At 59.8% G+C, this 26,898-nt stretch overlaps 1 protein-coding gene across 1 annotated transcript in view; it reads left to right on the forward strand.

Moving 5' to 3' along the window:
- Window positions 1-26,898, forward strand: part of MUC3A (mucin 3A, cell surface associated) — a 61,521-nt gene that overhangs the window by 22,923 nt on the left and 11,700 nt on the right. The window contains 11 exon segments of the mRNA XM_045001568.1: window positions 7,022-7,293; window positions 7,901-8,306; window positions 8,910-9,054; window positions 16,733-16,963; window positions 18,043-18,305; window positions 18,678-19,573; window positions 19,838-20,087; window positions 22,440-22,499; window positions 22,605-23,662; window positions 25,055-25,429; window positions 26,183-26,565. Of these exon segments, the coding sequence (XP_044857503.1) occupies window positions 7,022-7,293; window positions 7,901-8,306; window positions 8,910-9,054; window positions 16,733-16,963; window positions 18,043-18,305; window positions 18,678-19,573; window positions 19,838-20,087; window positions 22,440-22,499; window positions 22,605-23,662; window positions 25,055-25,429; window positions 26,183-26,565 (4,339 nt within the window).

Raw genomic sequence — 26,898 nt, forward strand, 5'->3', positions numbered from 1 at the left:
TGAAAGGGAACCCTAGATCCTGAACCCGGCCCTTGTTGCTGCCGGCTCCACCTGGCAGAAAAGTTACACCTAGAAGCCTAAATTTGGCCTCCAGGACGTCTCTCCTACCTTCCCCTGTGTCACTGGTACCGACATGTACCACGACCACCAGCTCCTCCCCAGGACTTCACACAAGTCGGTCTAGATGTCTCGAGAGATCCACAACCTTCGCACCAGACAGGCAAGTTACCATGCGGTTCTCCCGGTCCTCGCAAACCCAGCTATCTACGTTTCTAATGATCGAATCTCCCATTACTAACACCTCTCACTTCCTAATAGCTGGGGTTCCCTCCCTGGAGAGGTCTCCTCAGTGCGAGAGGATACCACGACATCATCTGGAAGGAGGGTCCCGACAATGGGATCGTTTCCCTCTGCTCCGGTTGGATGTTCTCCTTCCCTGGGACGTTCATCCTCCTCAACAGCACAGAGGCTGTCAGACCAGGGGTGGGTCTGTTCTACTGTGTCCCAGAAAGTCTCCTCTATGTTCCTCTGTCTCCCTCAGCTCCTCCAGCTCAGCCACTCTGGTCTCCAAAGCCCGTACCCGATCTCCAAGGGCCAGGAGCTCCTCACACCGAATGCACACCTACGCCACCCCCCCACAGGGCAGGTAATCATACATGCTGCATTGGGTGCAGTGAACTGAGTAGCCCCCACTCTGCTGCTGGGCCTCTCTCCGCATTCTCTTTTTACTCCTGCTGCTCGTTCCTTTGGTGGTGGTTTGTTTTTATCAGGGGGTGTTTTTTACCTTAAGTTTAAAGCAGTTTAAGGAATGTTATTTACTTATTCCCATAATACAAGAACTAGGGGTCACCAAATGAAATGAATGGGCAGCAGGTTTAAAACAAATAAAAGGAAGTTCTTCTTCACGCAGCGCACAGTCAGCTTGTGGAACTCCTTACCTGAGGAGGTTGTGAAGGCTGGGACTGTAACAGGGTTTAAAAGAGAACTGGATAAATTCATGGTGGTTAAGTCCATAAATGGTGTGGAAGCAGGGAAAGAATTAATAAGGATTTGAAGGGGATCTTAATACATGTCAGTCAGTTAGCAAGAGTTAGCCCAGCTGTAACCCTAATGACGTGAGACTTCTAGAAGCAAGGATAGTGTAAGACAGAGGGAAAGAACTGTGTACAAAGTTATTACGACCTTGTAACTGATAACCAAATATGCAGGCTTGCTTTTCCTAGGAGTGAGACAAATAAGATAGCAGAATGGCTTATGTATAAACAAAATGTAGTTGTTGCTCTCTATTGTCTGTATTATTGCTAGTTATTGTCTGTAACAAAAGTATAAAGGCTTGCTGTAATTGTTTACCAGTTGAGAGACCTGTCCGGGACTGGGGCGACCCTGTGTCCTAGGGCACTCTCTCCCTCCATTGTAATTACTGGAGAAATAATAAAGTATTTGATTTTGCTGCACCCAAACGAAAAAGCGAGAACTGAGTTTTTCTCCGACAATTTGGGGGCTCGTCCGGGATGGCAACGCCCACGGACCCACAGACGGCTACTACGGATCATTCCCCTTCGAACCCCATGGCGCCACATGAGAGGTATGAGACCTTTTGAAATCTCTGTTGGGGTATCGGAGGAGGACTGTCCGTGAGGACGTCTGTCTCTGTTGGGCTCACGCCATCTGAACTTACTGACTGTGCAGCAGGATCAGATGCAGAGTGGTATTGGGGAGAGGCCCCAATAAGGTTAGTTTATAGCAGTATTGGGAACTGCTGAGTTGGCCAACAAGGTAAATGCATAAGGTAATGCATAAGGTAATGCATTAGAATGCACCGGTGCTGAGGGGTTTTTACCGCCTTAAGAGGGGTTGTCATACCGCCTCATGGTATTGGTCCGGACCAGGTAAAGATGCATCGTGGTTAAAAAAAAATAAAAAAAAAATTAAAAGGTAAAGAAGAGATAAAAAAGATTTAAAAAAGAAAAAAAAAGAGGTCTTGGTGTGTGTGTGTGTACACCAGTGTGAGTGATCGTTATCGGAAGACGCCCAGAGTACCCTGTGAAGCGAAAGCTAGTGATCAGGACTGCTCTAACGCAAGCCCGGTAACTAGTGGATCTTTAGGAGATCCGACCCACGGTGGGCTGACTCGGCCTGGCATCGTCCGGCGAGGAAGCTTCCTGGGTCTAGGAGTGTGTGAACCCATCTTCCCTCCCCCACTTCCTTTCCGTGTGGGCTACTGACAGTCTGATCATCTCACTGGATGCAATCAGAGTAAGCGGCGCCGTCTCCCAGAGACTAGCCGACGCTCTTTGCTGAAGGGAGGTGTAGGAGAGTCGTAGTCTTCCTTGTTAGTCTCTCCTGTGTGAGTACCCTGTAGGGAGAGATCCTCAGTTTATGATCTGTTAGCGCGGACAGGGCACCCCCCTTGTGTTTGTGTGAGTGGAAAATGGGTAAGGGACAGTCTAAACATTCCACCTTACCCCCTAAGGGTACCCCAGCATATTACATGTACGTACATTATGGTCCTAAAACCTGCAGGCATTTAAATAATTGGAATCTTCACACTCGTGAAGATCCATCTAAACAATGCCCATTAGAAGGTACCTTCAATCTAGATAAGATCATATATCTCAGAGGAGCTTTTAATCACCAAAGAAAAGCCTCTGACACACTGTGAGCAATTTGTCTAGGAACGGGTTAATTTGAAATTCAGCTTGGCTTAGAGGTTCAGATAAAGTTGCTCTACGTTCAAGGTCAAAAATCAGGACAGACTATGCTAAGTGCAAAGAAAAACTGCTTTCAGCCCCAGCTGGTTGTGGAAAGATAGAGACAGAGGCAAACCAAAGGCAATACAAGTTACAGAATTGAAATTACATTTGCAAAGCTTAACTTTCCAGTGAGATCCAGCAGTGTGCTTCTGCAACCCTGTAGCTGGTGTGGCTTGGTGACACTGGAAAAGCCACAGGCAGCTGACCTGAACTGGAATCTCTGAAAGAGACACCGCAGGAGTTTCCAGGGTGTAAAAGAACAGCCATCCCAAGAGCAGAAGTATGTTGGAAATTCTGAACAAGCTGTATACAGGATATTCTCCCGTCCTCCTATTCCCCCTTCTCTGACCGTTATACACAGACGTGGCCAGTCTGGATATGTGTGAGTATTAAAGTGGCTTAAGGCTTGGAGCATTCATATTTTTCCCGAGTGATGTGGGAGCGTTCCCAACACTCTCCATTGTGGTTTTATTATTTTTAATGAAGCTTTCAAATTTGATTTTATGGTGTGTTTTCTCTATCCTCCCCCACCGTCCTGCAGTGTCAGTCTGATCACCTGACATGAGGGATAAATTGGTAACAGATATTTGTCACAGTTTGGTGAGCAATAGAGAATGGGGGAGCCCTGCAGAATTTACACCATCTATCTGTTTTACCCTTGTTATTTTATGTTTGCTTTGTTTGATATTGTTGGTGTTATATGTTAAGAATTGCATGATTAAAGGTGAGCCCTAATAGAATAAGGAAACACTATTTGGTTTTGGTGTACTATCTGGTTCTGGTTCTGTTCTGTTTAACCGGTTACTGTTGTTTTTCTGCTCTGTTCATTTGGGCGTTAGGTGTGTGGGCGGAACTGAACTTCTCGTTCGTAATTCCTCAGGGTGGAAGCCATGTGTGCGATGAAGCTCTGAGGTTGTATTGAGATTCTTCTGTCCCGCCCCCTGTAACGGACAATGTAATAGAAGTAGAAAAATCTGGCTTAGGGTATGGCTACACTTGCAAATTTGCAGCGCTGCAGCAGGGTGTGAAAAAACACCCTCTGCAGCGCTGCAAATTGCGGCGCTACAAAGCGCCAGTGTAGTCAAAGCCCCAGCGCTGGGAGTGCGGGTCCCAGCGCTGTCCGTTATTCCCCACAGGGAGGTGGAGTATGGACAGCTCTGGGAGAGCTTTCTCCCAGCGCTGGCGTTTTGACTACACTTAGCGCTTCAAAGCGCTGCCGCGGCAGCGCTGCCGCGGCAGCGCTTTGAAGCGCTAATGTAGCCATAGCCTTAGACGGTAATTCTCTCTGCTTTCTGTGTAATTTTCTTTTCTGTTTAAGTGTCAGCAGACAAATAGGTGGGTCTCTGGGTAGACCCCCTAAAGGGGTTTGGATTATGTGTTAAGTAAATGGCCTTTACCCAATGGCCATGTATTTTTGCCCAGGTGGCAAGCCTTACTAGGGAGGACTCGGGTAGTCTTGTGAGTAAAAATGTTCTAGGGAAAAGACCAGAAGGGTGGGGGCTAGTTGAGAAGCCCACCTTCCTAGCTAAACTGGTAGTATTTGATTTTGCTGCACCCAAACGAAAAAGCGAGAACTGAGTTTTTCTCCGACAATGGCTATTAGCCAGGCTGGGTAAGGAATGGTGTCCCTAGCCTCTGTTCATCAGAGGATGGAGATGGATGGCAGGAGAGAGATCACTTGATCATTGCCTGTTAGGTTCACTCCCTCTGGGGCACCTGGCATTGGCCACTGTCGGTAGACAGGATACTGGGCTAGATGGACCTTTGGTCTGACCCGGTACAGCTGTTCTTATGTTCTTATGTTCTTATGCTTCATCCAAACGGTATCTTGTAAGGATGAATGAAAAGTTCTCCATTTAGGAAGGAACAATCAGTTGCACACATACAAAATGGGCAATGACTATCTAGGAAGGAGCACTGCAGGAAGGGATCTGGGGGTCAGAGTGGATCACAAGCTAAATATGAGTCAACAGTGTGACACTGTTGCGAAAAAAGGAAGCATCCTTCTGGGCTGTATGAGCAGGCGTGTTGTAAGCAAGACACGAGAAGTCATTCTTCTGCTCTGCTCTGTGCTGATTAGGCCTCAGCTGGAGTATTGTGTCCAGATCTGGGGGCCACAGTGCAGGAAAGATGTGGACAAACTGGAGAGAGTTCAGAGAAAAGCAACAAAAATGATGAAAGAACATGAGTTGTGAGGGAGGATTGAAAAACTTGGGTTGGTTTAGTCTGGAAAAGAGAAGACTCAGAGGGGACGTGAGAACAGTTTTCAAGTACGTAAAAGATTGTTAACAAGGAGGAGGGAGAAAAATTGTTGTTGTTAATCTCTGAGGATAGAACAAGAAGCAATGGGATTAAATTGCAGCAAGGGTGGTTTAGGTTGGACATTAGGAAACACTTCCTGGCTGTCAGGGTGGTTAAGCACTGAAATAAATTGGACAGGGAGGTTGGGGAATCTCCATCGTTGGGGATTTTTAAGAGCAGGTCGGACAAACACCTCTCAGGGATGGTCCAGATAATACTTAGTCCTGCCTTGAGTGCAGGGGACTGGATTAGAGACCTCGCGAGGTCCCTTCCAGTTCTCTGATTCTCTGATTCTCCGATTAATCACCTTCCAGTGATTCCTGCTCTCTCTCTCTCTCTCTCTCTCTCTCTCTCTCTCTCTCTCACACACACACACACACACACACACACACACACACACACACACACACACACACACACACAACCCCGGGGAGCCAGGACAACACAAACACCTACAACATTTAATGCCACCAAAGTCCATGAATTCTCTACACGCCCATGGACAGTTTCATGCGCCCAAAGTCTGGCTCATAAAGCTTCTGATAAGATTTATAAAGATGATACCACGGCAGCTCGACTCTGTACCTCGGGCTGAGTTTGGTTTCGATTCAGCCTCGTTGTTTACATCAGAAGTCCAGCAGGCAGGGCCGGCTCCAGACCCCAGCGCGCCAAGCGCGTGCTTGGGGTGGCGTGCTGCGGGAGAGCTGCAGGCGGCTCCGGTGGACCTCCTGCAGACGTGCCTGCGGAGGGTCCGCTGGTCCCGCGGCTTTGGTGGAGCGTCGGCAGGCACGTCTGCGGGAGGTCCACCGGAGCCGCGGGACCGGCGACCGCCAGAGCGCCCCCTGCGGCGTGCCGCCATGCTTGGGGCAGCGCAATTCCTAGAGCCGCCTCTGCCAGCAGGGCTTCCCCCTACCTCTGGCTTGGGCCCAGGATGCATTTCCTGAGGTGGTACCCATAATTACGTTGTTTAGCCTCTTGTGTCACTCTCTGTTCTTTGTCCGGATCGATCTTAGCCATGGGAAAACGCAGAGATTGCGAACTTTGCCGATGTGACAAGTCCTCCAAGCGTTGCGTGCCGGCCCGACTTGAAGAGACGACGTTGCAATTAAGCAATTAGTAATTTTCACCTCATCTGATCTAATATAGGCTAAAGGTAGGGTCAGGGACACAATTGGTGTAAGCTAGATGGGGATATGAGCAACAACTCAGCCAATCATCACTCTTCTTCTACAGTTAATTTGCATGCAACAATTCTCCTGGGTGTCATTGGTCCAGCTATGCGTGTCAAGAGTTCTCATTGGCCGACGATTTGGTCATGTGCTTGGGCATGGAATCTAGAGGATTGCAATGGTCCTTCCTGGCTTTGGAATTTCTGAATCGATCGATGGACTTTCCTCTCCCCGTTCCATCGGACGTCTGGGTTTTCTCCTCGCTTCTGGGAGAGGACTGGAGCCTAGCTGGTTACAGCAGGGGGGCTGGGAGCCCGGACTCCTGGGTTCTCTCCCTGGCTCTGGGAGGGGAGTGGGGGCTGCTGGGTCAGAGCAGGGGGGCTGCGGAGCCCGGACATCTGGGTTCTCTCCCCGGCTCTGGGAGGGGAGTGGGGGCTGGTGGGTTAGAGCAGGGGGGCTGGGAGCCAGGACTCCTGGGTTCTCTCTGTGCCTCTAGGAGGGAAAGCGGGTGTTGGGGGGAGCTGGGACCCCAGGCTCCTGGGTTCTATTACCATCTTTTGCAGGACCATGCAGTCTAGAGTGGAGTATGGAGGGTGGCTGAGAGTTGGGAACCCCTGGATTCTCTCCCCAGTCCTGGGCGGGAAAGGTGGGTCTTTGCCCTGAATTTGGATTGTGTCCTCTTTCTTGCTAAATACCGGATGGGGGATATTGTGTCTTCCAGTCTCCTGCCAGAATGGGGGCACGGCCGTGGGAACCGAGTGCGCCTGCTGACCTGGTCATTCTGGTCCTCGGTGTGAGAACTTTAACAGCTCCACGGCCTGCCGGAACGGGGGCACTCCTGTCGGCATTGGCTGCCTCTGCCCACCCGGGTATGCTGGGGCCCGGTGTGAGAGTGAGGGCAACGCCACAGCCTGCCAGAACGATGCCACGGCCCTGGGAACGGAGTGCATCTGCGCACACGGATACTGGGGCTCCTTCTGCGAGAATGAGGACAACACCACCATGTGCTTGAATGGCGGCACGCCAGTCGGAACGGCTTGCAAATGTCCACCCACCTACTGGGGACTGCGGTGCGAAGGCAGCATCATTGATATCACCACTAAACCGCCTCTAAACAGCACCACGACTGAGGTGACCAGGCCCACGACATCTACATCCACAACAACAGGGGCAAACACTACAACAACCACCCCACAACAACACACACCACATCTGCCACAACTGCATCCACGACAACTATACCCAACACAACCAAGACTGATCCAACCATGTTCAATGTACCAGCCGCCACCTATACTGACAGGACCATGCTCAGCACAACCTCCACTGCCATCACTAGCCACACCGCCACCTTCACTGACACAACCATCCTCACCACAACTTCCAATGTACCCACCACCTCCATTAACACGACACCCCTCACTACCACCTCCGCTGTACCACCACCATCTCCACTGAAACGACTACCCTGACCACCACCTCCACTATAACAACCACATCCACCGACATAACACCCCTCACTACCACCTCCATTATACCCACCACCACCTCCGTGGACACGATTCCGCTCACCACCACCTTCACTGTACCCACTGCAACCTCCACTGACACAACTACCCTCACCACCACCTCCACTACACCCACTGCCACCTCTAATGACACGACTACCCTCACCAGCACCTCCACTGTACCCACCACCACCTCCACTGACACGACTACACTCACCACCATCTCCACTGACACAACTACCCTCACCACCACCTTCACTGTACCCACTGCAACCTCCACTGACACAACTACCCTCACTACCACCTCCACTACACCCACTGCCACCTCTAATGACACGACTACCCTCACCAGCACCTCCACTGTACCCACCACCACCTCCACTGACACGACTACACTCACCACCATCTCCACTGACACAACTACCCTCACCACCACCTCTATTGTACCCACTGCAACCTCCACTGACACGACTACAATCACCACCACCTCCATTCTACCCACCACCACCTCCACTGACACGACTACCCTCACCATCACCTCCACTGACACAACTACAATCACCACCACCTCTATTGTACCCACTGCCACCTCCACTGACACGACTATCCTCACCACCACCTCCACTGTGCCCACCACCACCTTCAGTGACACAACTAGCCTCACCCTCACCTCCGCTACACCCACCACCACCTCCACAGACACGACTTCACTCACCTCCACCTCCACTTTACCCGCCAAGACCTCCACTGACATGATTGCCCTCACCAACCTGCTCTGAAAACCCTCCCGTGATGTGACCCCCCGGCTTCCTGTGGCCCCTTCCGGAGCCGAGCTCCCCTGGGAGCCAGAAAGTGTTTTGTGGTGTCTCTCTCTCTCTCCACATTCCCCTCCTCTGAGATCTTGGGTACGCAGGGCACGAGGGACGGGCTCTCGATTGGCCCCGTCCACCCATGGAATGCGTCTCTTCTCACTTCAGGTGTGGCACTGACAGTCTCATGCCACCCTCCCCCGCTTCTAGCACTGATATGAAATCTCCCAGCTGCTGATTGATTAGCCTCATCGACCTTTGAAATTTACGGGAACAGTTCCCTGTATTTCCCCCGCCCAGCCTGAGGAATCCGAGTGCCCCCCCGCTCCCGTGAGCCAAGGTTCCTGGTTCTTGCTTCCCCCCGTTCAGTGCGCTCCCGGCCTTGACAAGGTGCGCATGGCCTCCCTCCGTTACCGGGTCTATGGATTACGCCCCGGACTCTTCGCCCAAAGGATGAAGACACTTTGGGTCCCCCTGCTCCTCGCCCACCTGGCATCCTCCGTCTCTTCGGCAGGTGAGTGGGGCCCGGGCGCTCCCGACCGTGCCGCTTCTCCTCGCAGAGCGGGGTGCGGCTCATGGTCCCTGCCAGGAAGGGGCGGCTGAGGGGTTCCCAACACACCCCAAGCCCCAGCACCACTAAACATCACAGAGTATAAAGCCAAAGAGACCCGGGGCTGCATTAACTCCACTTCGGCAGCCCTGCTCCATTTCAAGATTGCCAGCAATGGAACATCCGCCAGGCCCCTTGGGAAACTGTCCCAAGTGGTAATTAGCCTCCATGATCAAAATGTGCCTCTTGTTTCCAGTGTGACTTTCTTTTTGGTCTTGCTTCAACTTCCGGCCAGAGGCTCTTGCTAAATTATTTTCCTGCTGGCCCAAAGGGAACCTTCGCTAGCCAATTTCTTGGACAAGTAGCTCAGTTTTTCCAGCACAAACGTTGTACGAGATTTTATCCTCCGGGGCTGCTCTGCTCTGTTCCGGGGCCGCTCAGATCTTTGGTGTTCAGGCAATGGAAAGAAGGTTGGAGTAAAAGTTTCTTGGTTTCCAGTGACTGTCTGGGAGCTTTCCTGGTATTTCACAGTGCCAAGGTCTGACGTTCCAGCCTCCTGTGTTGGTTCCCCCGTTATTTCATTGCAATCGAGGTAAATCTCGGTGCTTGTCCAGCTTACGGCACTGTGAGCCTTGTGAGAGCTGCCATCTCCCCAGGGCTGGTGCTTCCATTAGGTGACCCTAGGCGGCATTTTGTGCGCTCCCCGTGGGGTGTGCGGGAGCTTCCGGTTCCGCTCCCGTCGCGCCGCCGAAGAAGGACCTTCTGCCGACGTGCCGCGGAAAACAGCAGCAGGCAATTGAGCAGCTCAATGACTGCCACTGTCGCCTGCGGCATTTCGGCGGAGGGTCCTTCTTCGGCGGTGCGATGGGAGCGGACCCGGAAGCTCCCGCGCGCCCCGTGGGGAGCGCACAAAATGCCGCCCCCCGAATTCTGCCTAGGGCACCAGAAACCCTGGCGCCGCTCCTGCATCTCCCATTGCCAATAGGAATTAGATCTTTTGGTGGGGGCAGATTTGGACACGGGTGTGGTTCTTCCCTTTCAAGAGTGCTAACTAACAATGCCCCCACCTGGGAGAGGCGGTGGAGAATGACCTTGTCTCCCTGCCTGTGGCTGGCACCAGCTGATTTCACCAGCTCAGGAGCGAAACAGAAAGGGCTCTGGGGTGAAGTTGTGTTGTTCTCTGTTGTGCTCTGGGCGAGGCAGCGAGGACAGAGCACGGTGCAAAGCGAGCTAGCTGGAACCGTAGCCCCAACTGGCCAAGGCTGGGCGGGGTGAGCGGCTGGGCACAGCGAGTGGAGTAGACGCAGCATCCAAGCTGCTCGCAGCCACCAGATCCCAGGCACGTCCATCCAGCTCGACGCGCTTCGGCCGGGTAGTGATCAATGGTTCCATGTCTAGTTGGCAGCTGGTATCAAGTGGAGTGCCCCAAGGGTCGGTGCCGGGGCCGGTTTTGTTCAATATCGTCATTAACGATCTGGAGGATGGTGTGGACTGCACCCTTAGCAAGTTTGCAGATGACACTAAACTGGGAGGAGTGGTTGATACGCTGGAGGGTAGGGCTAGGATACAGAGGGACCTAGACAAATTAGAGGATTGGGCCAAAAGAAATATGATGAGGTTCAACAAGGACAAGTGCAGAGTCCTGCACTTAGGACGGGAGAATCCCAGGCACTGCTACAGACTAGGGACCGAATGGCTGGGCAGCAGTTCTACAGAAAAGGACCTAGGGGTTACGGTGGACGAAAAGCTGAATATGAGTCAACAGTGTGCCCTTGTTGCCAAGAAGGCTAATGGCATTTTGGGTTGTATAAGTAGGGGCATTGCCAGCAGATCGAGGGGCGTGATCATTCCCCTCTATTCAGCACTGGTGAGGCCTCATCTGGTGTCACGGAGTGTGGGGGAGTCAGGTCCTGCACCCCCGGACTCCCTGCAGATTCATCAGGACTCTCAGCCAGCCAGTAAAGCAGAAGGTTTATTTAGACGACAGGAACACAGTCCAACACAGGTCTTGCAGGCACAGATAACCGGATCCCCCGGATAGGTCCATCTTGGGGGGCCCCACAGCCCCCCTTGGGGATCAGAGCTCGGTCTCCCTGCCTCCCCTCTGTTCTCCAGCCAGCACTCGTCTGCCCATTCCCTCCGGCCCCTCCTCTTTCCTCAGCTCCTTTCCTTTGTCTCCCCTGGCCAGAGGTGTCACCTCCCCTCCCCCAGGCCAAGCTCAGCTCACAGTTGAATTCCTGCATCTTCACCTAAACCTCTGGCTCTCCCCTCCCCCGCACAGACAGTCTGTGCTTCCTACTCCTTCACACCTCTCCCCCCTCCGAGACTGAACTGAGCGGGGTCACTCCAGCCAGTGACCCGGGGAAGTTCGGACCCACCTACAACCTTATGCCGCCCGCGCCCTCTCCCCACCCCAATACCCCTGGGGTGCACACGGGGCTGGGGCCTTCCCCCCACGTTCCAGTCTGGGGGGCTGTGATTCGGGTTCTCTCGGTTCAGAGCCCCCCTCCTGACCCTGGCCCCCCTCCGGACAGGCTCCTCGGGGTGGGGCCCGGGCCTTACAGCCATCTCCCCCCTGTCCCGGGCCTTCCTCCCCCTCTGGCAGACGTCACAGGAGCGGCAGTGCTGCCGGACATGGGCAAAGACCCCAGGCCAGTAATAGTTCTGCAGCAGCCTCTGCTGGGTACGCCAGGCTCCCTGGTGCCCTGAGGGGGACATGTCATGGGCCTGGCACAGCAGCTGGCGGCGATACTCCTGGGGTGCCACCAGCTGCCTCCTGATCCCTCCTGACTCCATCTTCCCTGGGGGAGCCCATTCTCGGTACAGGAGCCCCTTCTCCCACAGGAACCTTTTCCGGCCACCTCGTCCCATGGTCTGTCCCCCCCCGAGGTTGGCCAGGTCCCTTATCCTCCGCAAGGAGGGGTCTTCCCGCACCGCGGCCTGGTACTCAGCCGCTGGGGCAGGGGCGGGGATCTGCTCTCTCTCACCGGCTGGGTCTGGGGCCACAGCCTCTCTGAGCCCCGTCCCTGGGCGTTCCCTCCCTACCGGGTCAGGGTCCGGTGTCTCGGCCAAAGTACTTTCCCCGGGGTCAGGGTGCAGAGCCCTGCGTCGACCCTGACTACGGTTCACGGACAGGGTACCCTGGGTGTTACTTGGCCAGTCCTCGAGGTCCCCCCCCATTAACACCTCCGTGGGCAAATGTGGGTGCACCCCCACGTCCTTGAGGCCCTCCTTGTCCCCCCACTTTAGGTGCACCCTCGCTACAGGCACCTTGAATGGGGTCCCGATCACACCCCTCAGGTTCAGGTAGGTGTTGGGCACCATCCGATCTGGGCCCACCACCTGCGGCCGGGCCAGCGTCACCTCTGCGCCCGTATCCCAGTACCCAGTGACCTCCTTCCTGTCTACCTCCAGGGGAACAAGGCACTCCCTCCGGAGGGGTAGTCCCGTGCCCACCCTGTAAACCCCAAACTCAGGGCTGGGAGCATCCAGCCCCTCGGAGGGGTCGACTCGGGGCCCCCCTCCCTCCTTCGCAGGGGGTACGCGGCCCACCCCCCTTTCGTGCGAACGCTGCCCCTCATCCGGCTGGGTCTCTACCAAGTTGACCCGGTGTGGGGTTGGTCTGCTCAGTTTGTCCCGGAGCTTGGGGCACTGGCCCCGTACGTGGCCCGGTTGGCCACATTGATAGCAGCCCATGTCTCGTGGGTCCCCTCGAGTGGGACGGCTGGACCTGACGCCAGATGCTTCCCTTTGGTGGGGGCCCTCCCTCGGCTCCTTCTGGGAGGTCCCATGGTGACTCTCTCTCTGCGTTGAGGCAGACCTGCTCCTTCGAGACGCCTCCCTGCCATCCCCCGCCCGACTGTCCATGTATTGGTCGGCCAGCCGGCCTGCATGCTGCGGGTTCTCCGGCTTCCGGTCCATCAGCCACTGCTTCAGGTCAGATGGGCACTGCTCATACAGGTGCTCCAGTACAACTAGGTCAAGCAGGTCCTCTCTAGTTTGGGCCCCAGCCGTCCACTTGCGGGCGTACCCCTGCGCCCGGTTGACCAGTTGCAGGTATGTGACCTCCCGGGTCTTACGTTGACCCCGGAACCTCTTCCGGTACATCTCCGGGGTCAGCCCAAACTCGCGGAGCAGGGCCTCTTTGAACAGGTTGTAGTCCCGCGCCTCCTCCCCTCTCATTCGGCTGTACACCTCCACGGCGGTGGAGTCCAGTAAGGGGGTGAGGCACCGGATCCTGTCTGCAGGGTCCACCTGGTGCAGCTCGCAGGCGTTCTCAAAGGCCGTCAGGAAGGTGTCTATGTCCTCCCCCTCCTTACGCGGGGCCAGGAAGCTCTTACCGAAGCTCTTTGTAGGCTTGGGCCCCCCCTCACTCACCGCAGCCGGGGCCTCCCTGTTGTTCAGCTGGGCCATGGCCAGCTCATGACTGCGCTGCTTCTCCCTGTCATCGTATTCCCGTTGCTTCTCCTTCTCCCTCTCATCGTATTCCCGTTGCTTCTGCCGGTCCTCCATCTCCATCTCCTTCAGTTTGATCTCTCTCTCCAAGTCCAGCCGCCTGCGCTCCACGGAGGCCGAGCGTCGCCGGGACGATCCCCTGCTGGCCGGGGGGGGTCACGGTGCCCTCCGTAGCTGGGCTCCTCCTCCCCCTCCCCCTAGGCCTAGGGGTGGGGGGTCTCGGGACGCCCTCAGCGGCCGGCTGACCACTCCCAGCGGGGACAGACACTGGTGCCTGCGCTGCATCTGCCCGGCTGCTTCCCTCAGAGACAGGGACCGGTTCATTCCTGCGATCTCTCTCCTCCAGCCGGGCAATCAGCTGGGCCTTGGTGAGCCTCCCACAGTGCAGCCCCCTCTGCTTGCACAGCTCCACCAGCTCACACTTGCGCTTCTGGGAATACATCTTCCTGCTGGCCACTCGCAGGCTGGGGTGCTCGCCGCTCCCCACGGGTTCCAGGGGGACCCCTAGTGTGCCAGTCCTTGAGCTCACCACCTCTCTGCCAGGGTCGAGCTGCAGACTCCTCCGCCCCTGGGATCGCTCGCTGTGATCCCCCGGGGGACCCTGTTACTGCAAAGTCCTGCTCTCTGGCCACACTCGCCCAGGGGTGACTCGCCCCTTCGTTTTACTGCTCCCCAGTCACTTACTGCAGGAAGCGCCGTCCACGGGGTGCCGCCGATCCCACTGCTGCCACCAGTTGTCACGGAGTGTGGGGGAGTCAGGTCCTGCACCCCCGGACTCCCTGCAGATTCATCAGGACTCTCAGCCAGCCAGTAAAGCAGAAGGTTTATTTAGACGACAGGAACACAGTCCAACACAGGTCTTGCAGGCACAGATAACTGGATCCCCCGGATAGGTCCATCTTGGGGGGCCCCACAGCCCCCCTTGGGGATCAGAGCTCGGTCTCCCTGCCTCCCCTCTGTTCTCCAGCCAGCACTCGTCTGCCCATTCCCTCCGGCCCCTCCTCTTTCCTCAGCTCCTTTCCTTTGTCTCCCCTGGCCAGAGGTGTCACCTCCCCTCCCCCAGGCCAAGCTCAGCTCACAGTTGAATTCCTGCATCTTCACCTAAACCTCTGGCTCTCCCCTCCCCCGCACAGACAGTCTGTGCTTCCTACTCCTTCACATCTGGAGACTGGGTCCAGTTTTGGGCCCCCCACTACAAGAAGGATGTGGACAAATTGGAGAGAGTCCAGCGGAGGGCAACAAAAATGATTAGGGGGCTGGAGCACATGACTTATGGGGAGAGGCTGAGGGAACTGGGATTGTTTAGTCTGCAGAAGAGATGAATGAGCAGGGGATTTGATAGCTGCTTTCAACTACCTGAAAGGGGGTTCCAAGGAGGATGGATCTAGACTGTTCTCAGTGGTAGAAGATGACAGAACAAGGAGTAATGGTCTCAAGTTGCAGAGGGGGAGGTTTAGGTTGGACATTAGGAAAAACTTTTTCACTAGTAGGGTGGTGAAGAACTGGAATGGGTTACCTAGGGAGGTGGTGGAATCTCCTGCCTTAGAGGTTTTTAAGGTCAGGCTTGACAAAGCCCTGGCTGGGATGATTTAGTTGGGGTTGATCCTGCTTTGAGCAGGGGGTTGGACTAGATACCTCCTGGGGTCCCTTCCAACCCTGAGATTCTATGATTCTATGATTCACAGCAACCTCAGAACCAGCCTCCAGCTGCGTCGTTCAGTCCTGCCTTTCCCCCGGGCTTCCCCGCGGGGCGTTTGCCATGGACACCGGCTCTTGGGTCATGGTGGATAGAGGTGAATGGCCAGGCCGGTGGCTCCTTTGGGCTCAAGGCCGGGCCTTCCATTCAGATCCCTGCAGGCCGTTCATTTATGTGAATGTATCTGGTCCCGTACGTGCCACCCCCCGAGTCCCTAAGTCCCATTTACCCTCAGTGCATCGCAGCACAAGGTGAGCAGGGTAAACTGAGGCACACAGAGCACTCAAAATATTTCTGAAAATTCCAACACTCATCGCAGAGAGATAGAGGGCGTTCATGAGGAAGGACGGATGGATCAATAAGAGATTTCCTATATGCATCCCTCTCTTCTCTATCTATCTATCTATCTATCTATCTATCTATCTATCTATCTATCTATCTATCTATCTATCTATCTATCTCCATACTCCCTAGCTATCTAGCTATGTATCTAGCTAGCTAGCTAGTTATCTATGCCCGCAACCCTCTATCCGTCTATCCAAATGGCTGTCTGTCTTTCTGTCTGTCTCTCTCATCGTAGAGAAGTGGGGCTGGTTGGGTCCTCGAGAAGGGATCAAGTCTAGCTCCCCGCAATGAGGCAGAGCCACGTAACCCTCCACCATCCCTGGCAGGCGTTTGTCCAACCTGCTCTGAAAACCCTCCCGTGATGGTGACCCCCCGGCTTCCCGTGGCCCCTTCCGGAGCCGAGCTCCCCTGGGAGCCAGAAACTATTTCCTGGTCTCTCTCTCTTTGTCGGCATTCCTCTCCTCCGAGATCTTGGGCACGCAGGGCACGAGGGGCGGGCTCTCGACTGGCCCCGTCCACCCAGGAAATGCGTCTCTTCCCACTTCAGGTGTGGCACTGAGAGTCCCATTCCCCGCCCCCCCCCAACAACCCCCCCAGCGCCTGGCACTGATATGAAATCTCCCAGCTGCTGATTGATTAGCCTCATCGACCTTTGAAATTCACCGGAACAGTTCCCTGTATTCCCCTGCCCAGCCTGAGGAATCCGAGTGCCCCCCCGCCCCGCACCCCGTGAGCCAAGGTTCCTGGTTCCTATCCCCGTGTTCAAATGCCTTCATCATCCTCTCGCTCTTCGGGTGCTTTTCCAGCCGTAGCATGGTTGGGTTTCTTGCAAGTAGAACCCTGACCTGGAATTTCCTCAGTGTATAAGCTTTGGCGTTGGGATCATGACAACATCCCTGTGATGTGCTCAGACCCTTAAGTTACTGCGATTGCCTCTCAAGGTTATTTCCAGTCTTCCCTGGAGGTTTTCTTCTCTTGGGCGAATAAAGACGTTCATTGCATTTCCCATCCGCCAAGCCGGAAACAGAAGCAATTCCTACCCCCCTGCGCTCCTCGGGAGGCCACCCCCAGCTGGATATTAGGGCCGCGGCCTGGGATCTGCACCGGAGCGTCTGCTAACTGACCTGTGGCACTTTCTCCCTATAGGGCTCAGAGGCAGATGGAGGGCAGAAACCAAGGAGATGGGAGGAGAAACGGCAGGCCAGGGCTGGGAGGCCGGGATTCCTGCAGACGAAAGAAGAGGTGATGGACACAGCCTCCCTCTCGACATGAGGTTCCTGGCTATGAGCTCCGGGCAGCCGACAAAGGGAGAGGACAGTGTGGGTAACGCCAAAGGAGCCGGCACAGACAACACCACCGGCATTCTGGGTGTGGCAGGTGAGTGGCACGAACCGGACATTGTCACCCGGTTACTCAGCCGCTTTCGATCAGTGCAGCTGGTGAAACAGCCCAGTTACATCAAGTGGGCATCCAGCCCCATTGACTCCCACAGAGCAATGGCCAAGGGACCCCAGCTGCGATTTGGCCAATAATTTTTTATCTAACGGCCCTAACTCCGCCTGTCATGGTGACACTTCTCCACTATTACATGAGGCTTCCAGGCGCCGGAGTTCGGTGAACAAAGAACTCTGCAGACCTGGAACTCGGGTAACTTCGCTGAGGGACTGACGGGCCACTGTGCAGCTGGGGCTGTCTGTGCCATGTTACAAAAGAACACAACAGAACACGAAAATGCGATCCGCTCCCGAGTACATCGAGACCAATGTGTTCGCTCCCCGGTCCTGGGAGGGGACTTGTGTCCAGTGGTCAGAGGGGGAAGAGCAGCTCAGAGTCAGGACTCCTGGGTTCCCTCCGCAGCTCTGGGAGGGGAGTGGGGGCCGGTGGGTTAGAGCAGGGGGGGGTGGGAGCCAGGACTCCTGGGTTCTCTCCCCGGCTCTGGGAGGGGAGTGGGGGCTGGTGGGTCAGAGCAGGGGGGCTGGGAGCCAGGACTCCTGGGTTCTCTCCCTGGCTCTGGGCGGGCAGTGGGGGCTGGTGGGTTAGAGCAGGGGTTGCTGGGAGCCAGGACTCCTGGGTTCTCTCCCCGGCTCTGGGAGGGCACTGGGGGCTGGTGGGTCAGAGCAGGGGGGCTGGGAGCCAGGACTCCTGGGTTCTCTCCCCGGCCCTGGGAGGGGAGTGGGGGCTGGTGGGTTAGAGCAGGGGGGGCTGGGAGCCAGGACTCCTGGGTTCTGTCCCCGGCTCTGGGAGGGGAGTGGGGGCTGGTGAGTAGAGCAGGGGGCTGGGAGCCAGGACTCCTGGGTTCTGTCCCCGGCTCTGTGAGGGGATTGGGGGCCGGTGGGTTAGAGCCAGGGGTGGGTGGGCTGTGAGAGCCAGGACTCCTGGGTTCTATCCAGCTCAGAAAGGGGATTATTTGTGTCCAGGACACTGTAAAAAGCAGGGTGGGGGCTTGTTTCTTTCAGCGACATGCCAGAACGGGGGAACGCCCAACGGCACGGAGTGTATCTGCCCACGGGGCTGGTGGGGCGACATCTGCGAGTGCTACGACCCAGCCACGGCCTGCCAGAACGGAGGCACGGCCATCGGCCGCATTTGCTTCTGTCCCCCGGGCTACGGCGGGGAGCGCTGCGACTGCAGGGACACCTGCCAGGCCTGCCAGAACGGGGGAACGCCAGTGGGCATGGAATGCACCTGCCCCCCCGGCTACGGCGGGCCACGGTGTGAAGTTTGTAATGGGACATCGCCCACCACCACCCCCACCAGCACGGCCACCACCTCCTCCACCTCCACCCCCACCATCACGGAGACCACCACCCCCACCTCCACCCCCACCAGCACGGCCACCACCTCCTCCATCTCCACCCCCACCAGCACGGCCACCACCTCCTCCACCTCCACCCCCACTAGCACGGTCACCACCACACCCACCTCCACCCCCACCAGCACGGTCACCACCACCCCCACCTCCACCCCCACCAGCACGGCCACCACCTCCTCCACCTCCACCCCCACCAGCACGGTCACCACCTCCTCCACCTCCACCCCCACCAGCACGGCCACCGCCTCCTCCACCTCCACCCCCACCAGCACCGCCACCACCTCCACCCCCACCAGCACGGCCACCACCTCCTCCACCTCCACCCCCACCATCACGGACACCACCACCCCCACCTCCACCCCCACCAGCACGGCCACCACCTCCTCCATCTCCACCCCCACCAGCACGGCCACCACCTCCTCCACCTCCACCCCCACTAGCACGGTCACCACCACACCCACCTCCACCCCCACCAGCACGGTCACCACCACCCCCACCTCCACCCCCACCTCCACCCCCACCAGCACGGCCACCACCTCCTCCACCTCCACCCCCACCAGCACGGCCACCACCTCCTCCACCTCCACCCCCACCAGCACAGTCACCACCTCCTCCACCTCCACCCCCACCAGCACAGTCACCACGTCCTCCACCTCCACCCCCACCAGCACGGCCACCACCTCCACCCCCACCAGCACGGCCACCACCTCCTCCACCTCCACCCCCACCAGCACGACCACCACCTCCACCCCCACCACCCCCACCAGCACAGTCACCACGTCCTCCACCTCCACCCCCACCAGCACGGCCACCACCTCCACCCCCACCAGCACGGCCACCACCTCCTCCACCTCCACCCCCACCAGCACGACCACCACCTCCACCCCCACCAGCACGGTCACCACCTCCACCACCTCCACCCCCACCAGCACGGCCACCACCTCCACCACCTCCACCCCCACCAGCACAGTCACCACGTCCTCCACCTCCACCCCCACCAGCACGGCCACCACCTCCACCTCCACCAGCATGACCACCACCTCCACCCCCACCAGCACGGCCACCACCTCCTCCACCTCCACCCCCACCAGCACGGTCACCACCACCCCCACCAGCACGGCCACCACCTTCTCCACCTCCACCCCCACGAGCACAGTCACCACCTCCTCCACCCCCACCTCCACCAGCACAGTAACCACCTCCTCCACCTCCACCCACACCCCCACGGTCACCACCTCCTCCACCTCCACCCACACCAGCACGGCCACCACCTCCTCCACCTCCACCCCCACCAGCACGGCCACCACCTCCTCCACCTCCACCCCCACCAGCACGGCCACCACCTCCTCCTCCTCCACCCCCACCAGCACGGCCACCACCTCCTCCACCTCCACCCCCACCAGCACGGTCACCACCTCCTCCACCTCCACCCCCACCAGCACAACCACCACCTCCACTCCCACCACCACGCCCACCAGCACGGCCACCACCTCCTCCACCTCCATCCTCACCAGCACGGAAACCACCTCCTCCACCTCCACCCCCACCAGCACGGCCACCACCTCCATCCTCACCAGCACGGAAACCACCTCCTCCACCTCCACCCTAACCAGCATGGCCACCACCTCCTCCACCATCACCCCCAACATCACGACCACCACCTCCTCCACCTCCACCCCCACCAGCACGGTCACCACCGCCTCCACCTCCACCCCCACCAGCACGGCCACCACCTCCTCCACCTCCACCCCAACCAGCACGGTCACCACCACCCCCACATCCACCCCCACCAGCACGACCACCACCACCCCCACATCCACCCCCACCACCACGGTCACCACCTCATCCACCTCCACCCCAACCAGCACGGCCACCACCACCCCCACATCCTCCCCCACCAGCACGGTCACCACCTCCTCCACCTCCACCCCCACCACCACGGTCACCACCTCCTCCACCTCCACCCCCACCAGCACGACCACCACCTCCTCCACCTCGACCCCCACCATCACGGCCACCACCACCCCCAACTCCACCCCCACCACCACGGTCACCACCTCCTCCACCTCCACCCCCACCAGCACGGTCACCACCTCCTCCACCTCCACCCCCACCAGCACAGTAGCCACCTCCACCCCCACCACCACCAGCACCACGGTCACCACCTACTCCACCTCTACCCCCACGAGCACGGTCACCACCTCCTCCACCTCCACCCCCACCAGCACGGTCACCACCACCCCCACATCCACCCCCACCAGCACAGTAACCACCTCCTCCACCCCCACCGCCACCAGCACGGCCACCACCTCCCCCACCTCCACCCCCACGAGCACAGTAACCACCTCCACCCCCACCACCACCAGCACCACGGTCACCACCTCCTCCACCTCTACCCCCACGAGCACGGTCACCACCTCCTCCACCTCCACCCCCACCAGCACGGCCACGACCTCCTCCACCTCCAGCCCCACCAGCACAGTCACCACCTCCTCCACCTCCACCCCGACCAGCACGGCCACCACCTCCTCCACCTCCACCCCCACCAGCACAGTCACCACCTCCTCCACCTCCACCCCCACCAGCACCGCCACCACCTCCTCCACCTCCACCCCCAAAAGCACAGTAACCACCACCCCCACCTTCACCCCCACCAGCACGGCCACCACCTCCTCCACCTCCACCCCCACCAGCACGGTCACGACCACCTCCACCTCGACCCCGACCAGCATGGTCACCACCTCCTCCACCTCCACCCCCACCAGCACGGCAACCACCACCCCCACCTCCACCCCCACAAGCACGACCACCACCTCCTCCACCTCCACCCCCACCAGCACGGAAACCACGTCCTCCACCACCACCACCACCAGCACGACCACCACCTCCACTCCCACCACCACCCCCACCAGCACGGCCACCACCTCCTTCACCTCCACCCCCACCAGCACGGTCACCACCACCTCCACCTCCACCCCGACCAGCACGGTCACCACCTCCCCAACCTCCACCCCAACCAGCACGGTCACCACCACCTCCACCTCGACCCCGACCAGCACGGTCACCACCTCCTCCACCTCCACCCCCACCAGCACGGCAACCACCACCCCCACCTCCACCCCCACAAGAACGACCACCACCTTCTCCACCTCCACCCCCACCAGCACGGCTACCACCTCCTCCACCTCCACCCCCACAAGCACGGCCACCACCTCCTCCACCTCCACCCCAACCAGCACGGTCACCACCACCCCCACATCCACCCCCACCAGCACGACCACCACCACCCCCACATCGACCCCCACCACCACGGTCACCACCTCCTCCACCTCCACCCCAACCAGCACGGCCACCACGAACCCCACATCCTCCCCTACCAGCACGGTCATCACCTCCTCCACCTCCACCCCCACCACCACGGTCACCACCTCCTCCACCTCCACCCCCACCAGCACGGCCACCACCTCCTCCACCCCCACCTCCACTGCCACCAGCACGGCCACTACCTCCTCCACCTCCACCCCCACCAGCACAGTAACCACCTCAACCCCCACCACCACCAGCACCACGGTCACCACCTCCTCCACCTCTACCCCCACGAGCACGGTCACCACCTCCTCCGCCTCCACCCCCACCAGCACGGTCACCACCACCCCCACATCCACCCCCACCAGCACGGCCACGACCTCCTCCACCTCCACCCCCACCAGTACAGTCACCACCTCCTCCACCTCCACCCCCACCAGCACGGCCACCACCTCCTCCACCTCCACCCCCACCTCCACCCCCACCAGCACGGTCACCACCTCCTCCACCTCCACCCCCACCAGCACGGTCACCACCTCCTCCACCTCCACCCCCACCAGCACAGTAACCACCTCCACCCCCACCCCCACCAGCACCACAGTCACCACCTCCTCCACCTCTACCCCCACCAGCAGGGCCACCACCTCCTCCACCTCCACCCCCACCTCCACCCCCACCAGCAGGGTCACCACCTCCTCCACCTCCACCCCCACCAGCACGGTCACCACCTCCTCCACCTCCACCCCCACCAGCACAGTAACCACCTCCACCCCCACCACCACCAGCACCACAGTCACCACCTCCTCCACCTCTACCCCCACCAGCACGGTCACCACCACCCCCACATCCACCCCCACCAGCACAGCCACCACCTCCTCCACCTCCACCCCCACCAGCACGGTCACGACCTCCTCCACCTCCACCCCCACCAGCACGGTCACGACCTCCTCCACCTCCACCCCCACCAGCACAGTCACCACCTCATCCACCTCCACCCCCACCAGCACAGTCACCACCTCCTCCACCTCCACCCCCACCAGCACAGCCACCACCTCCTCCACCTCCACCCCCACCAGCACGGTCACGACTACCCCCACCTCCACCACCACCATCACGGCAACCACCTCCTCCACCTCCACGCCCACCAGCACGACCACCACCTCCACTCCCACCACCACACCCACCAGCACGGCCACCACCACCTCCACCTCCACCCCCACCAGCACAGCCACCACCTCCCCCACCACCACCCGCACAAGCACGGCCACCACCTCCTCCACCTCCACCCCCACCAGCACAGTAACCACCACCCCCACATCCACGCCCACCAGCACGACCACCACCTTCTCCACCTCCACCCCCACCAGCACGGAAACCACCTCCTCCACCTCCACCCCCACCAGCACGGTCACCACCACCCCCACCTCCACCCCCACCAGCATGGTCACCACCACCTCCACCTCGACCCCGAACAGCACGGTCACCACCTCCTCCACCTCCACCCCCACCAGCACGGCAACCACCACCCCCACCTTCACCCCCACAAGCACGACCACCACCTCCTCCACCTCCACCCCCACCAGCACGGAAACCACGTCCTCCACCACCACCACCACCAGTACGACCACCACCTCCACTCCCACCACCACCCCCACCAGCACGGCCACCACCTCCTTCACCTCCACCCCCACCAGCACGGTCACCACCACCTCCACCTCCACCCCGACCAGCACGGTCACCACCTCCCCAACCTCCACCCCCACCAGCACGGTCACCACCACCTCCACCTCGACCCCGACCAGCACGGTCACCACCTCCTCCACCTCCACCCCCACCAGCACGGCAACCACCACCCCCACCTCCACCCCCACAAGCACGACCACCACCTCCTCCACCTCCACCCCCACCAGCACGGCCACCACCTCCTCCACCTCCACCCCCACCAGCACGGAAACCACGTCCTCCACCACCACCACCACCAGCACAACCACCACCTCCACTCCCACCACCACCCCCACCAGCATAGCCACCACCTCCTCCACCTCCACCCCCACCAGCACCACCACCACCTCCACTCCCACCACCACCCCCACCAGCACGGCCACCACCTCCTCCACCTCCATCCTCACCAGCACGGAAACCACCTCCTCCACCTCCACCCCCACCAGCATGGCCACCACCTCCACGCCCACCAGCACGACCACCACCTCCTCCACCTCCACCCTAACCAGCATGGCCACCACCTCCTCCACCATCACCCCCACCAGCACGGCCACCACCTCCTCCACCTCCACCCCAACCAGCACGATCACTACCACCCCCACATCCACCCCCACCACCACGACCACCACCTCATCCACCTCCACCCCAACCAGCACGGCCACCACCACCCCCACATCCTCCCCCACCAGCACGGTCACCACCTCCTCCACCTCCACCCCCACCACCACGGTCACCACCTCCTCCACCTCCACCCCCACCAGCACGACCACCACCTCCTCCACCTCGACCCCCACCATCACGGCCACCACCACCCCCACCTCCACCCCCACCAGCACGGTCACCACCTCCTCCACCTCCACCCCCACCAGCACAGTAACCACCTCCACCCCCACCACCACCAGCACCACGGTCACCACCTCCTCCACCTCTACCCCCACGAGCACGGTCACCACCTCCTCCACCTCCACCCCCACCAGCACGGTCAGCACCACCCCCACATCCACCCCCACCAGCACAGTAACCACCTCCTCCACCCCCACCGCCACCAGCACGGCCACCACCTCCTCCACCTCCACCCCCACGAGCACAGTAACCACCTCCACCCCCACCACCACCAGCACCACGGTCACCACCTCCTCCACCTCTACCCCCACGAGCACGGTCACCACCTCCTCCACCTCCACCCCCACCAGCACAGTCACCACCACCCCCACCTCCACCCCCACCAGCACGGCCACGACCTCCTCCACCTCCACCCCCACCAGCACAGTCACCACCTCCTCCACCTCCAACCCCACCAGCACAGCCACCACCTCCTCCACCTCCACCCCCACCAGCACCGCCACCACCTCCTCCACCTCCACCCCCACCAGCACAGTAACCACCACCCCCACCTTCACCCCCACCAGCACGGCCACCACCTCCCCAACCTCCACCCCCACCAGCACGGTCACGACCACCTCCACCTCGACCCCGACCAGCACGGTCACCACCTCCTCCACCTCCACCCCCACCAGCACGGCAACCACGTCCTCCTCCACCATCACCACCAGCATGACCACCACCTCCACTCCCACCACCACCCCCACCAGCACGGCCACCACCTCGTCCACCTCCACCCCCACCAGCACAGTAACCACCTCCTCCACCTCCACCCCCACCAGCACGACCACCACCTCCCCTCCCACCACCACCCCCACCAGCATGGAAACCACCTCCTCCACCTCCACCCCCACCACCACGGCCACCACCTCCACGCCCACCAGCACGACCACCACCTCCTCCACCTCCACCCTAAGCAGCACGGTCACCACCTCCTCCACCTCCACCCCCACCAGCACGGCCACCACCTCCTCCACCTCCACCCCAACCAGCACGGTCACCACCACCCCCACATCCACCCTCACCAGCACGACCACCACCACCCCCACATCCACCCCCACCACCACGGTCACCACCTCCTCCACCTCCACCCCAACCAGCACGGCCACCACCACCCCCACATCCTCCCCTACCAGCACGGTCACCACCTCCTCCACCTCCACCCCCACCAGCACGGTCACCACCTCCTCCACCTCCACCCCCACCTCCACCGCCACCAGCATGGTCACCACCTCCTCCACCTCCACCCCCACCAGCACAGTAACCACCTCCTCCACCCCCACCACCACCAGCACCACGGTCACCACCTCCTCCACCTCTATCCCCACGAGCACGGTCACCACCTCCTCCACCTCCACCCCCACCAGCACGGTCACCACCACCCCCACATCCACCCCCACCAGCACGGCCACGACCTCCTCCACCTCCACCCCCACCGGTACAGTCACCACCTCCTCCACCTCCACCCCCACCAGCACGGCCACCACCTCCTCCACCTCCACCCCCACCTCCACCCCCACCAGCACGGTCACCACCTCCTCCACCTCCACCCCCACCAGCACAGTAACCACCTCCACCCCCACCACCACCAGCACCACAGTCACCACCTCCTCCACCTCCACCCCCACCAGCACAGTAACCACCTCCACCCCCACCACCACCAGCACCACAGTCACCACCTCCTCCACCTCTACCCCCAGCAGCACGGCCACCACCTCCTCCACCTCCACCCCCACCTCCACCCCCACCAGCAGGGTCACCACCTCCTCCACCTCCACCCCCACCAGCACGGTCACCACCTCCTCCACCTCCACCCCCACCAGCACAGTAACCACCTCCACCCCCACCCCCACCACCACCAGCACCACAGTCACCACCTCCTCCACCTCTACCCCCACGACCACGGTCACCACCACCGCCACCAGCACAGCCACCACCTCCTCCACCTCCACCCCCACCAGCATGGTCACGACCTCCTCCACCTCCACCCCCACCAGCACAGTCACCACCTCCTCCACCTCCACCCCCACCAGCACAGCCACCACCTCCTCCACCTCCACCCCCACCAGCACGGTCACGACCACCCCCACCTCCACCACCACCATCACGGCAACCACCTCCTCCACCTCCACGCCCACCAGCACGACCACCACCTCCACTCCCACCACCACACCCACCAGCACGGCCACCACCACCTCCACCACCACCCCCACCAGCACAGCCACCACCTCCCCCACCACCACCCGCACCAGCACGGGCACCACCTCCTCCACCTCCACCCCCACCACCACAGTAACCACCACCCCCACCTCCACCCCCACCAGCACGGTCACCACCTCCTCCACCTCCACCCCCACCAGCACGGCCACCACCTCCTCCACCTCCACCCCCACCAGCACAGTAACCGCCACCCCCACATCCACCCCCACCAGCACGGTCACCACCACCCCCACCTCCACCCCCACCAGCACGGTAACCACCTCCTCCACCTCCACCCCCACCAGCATGGCCACTACCTCCTCCACCTCCACCCCCACCAGCACAGTCACCACCTCCTCCACCTCCACCCCCACCAGCACAGTCACCACCT

The sequence above is a fragment of the Mauremys mutica genome, unplaced genomic scaffold, assembly GCF_020497125.1.
Source record: "Mauremys mutica isolate MM-2020 ecotype Southern unplaced genomic scaffold, ASM2049712v1 Super-Scaffold_328, whole genome shotgun sequence".
Taxonomy (NCBI): domain Eukaryota; kingdom Metazoa; phylum Chordata; order Testudines; family Geoemydidae; genus Mauremys; species Mauremys mutica.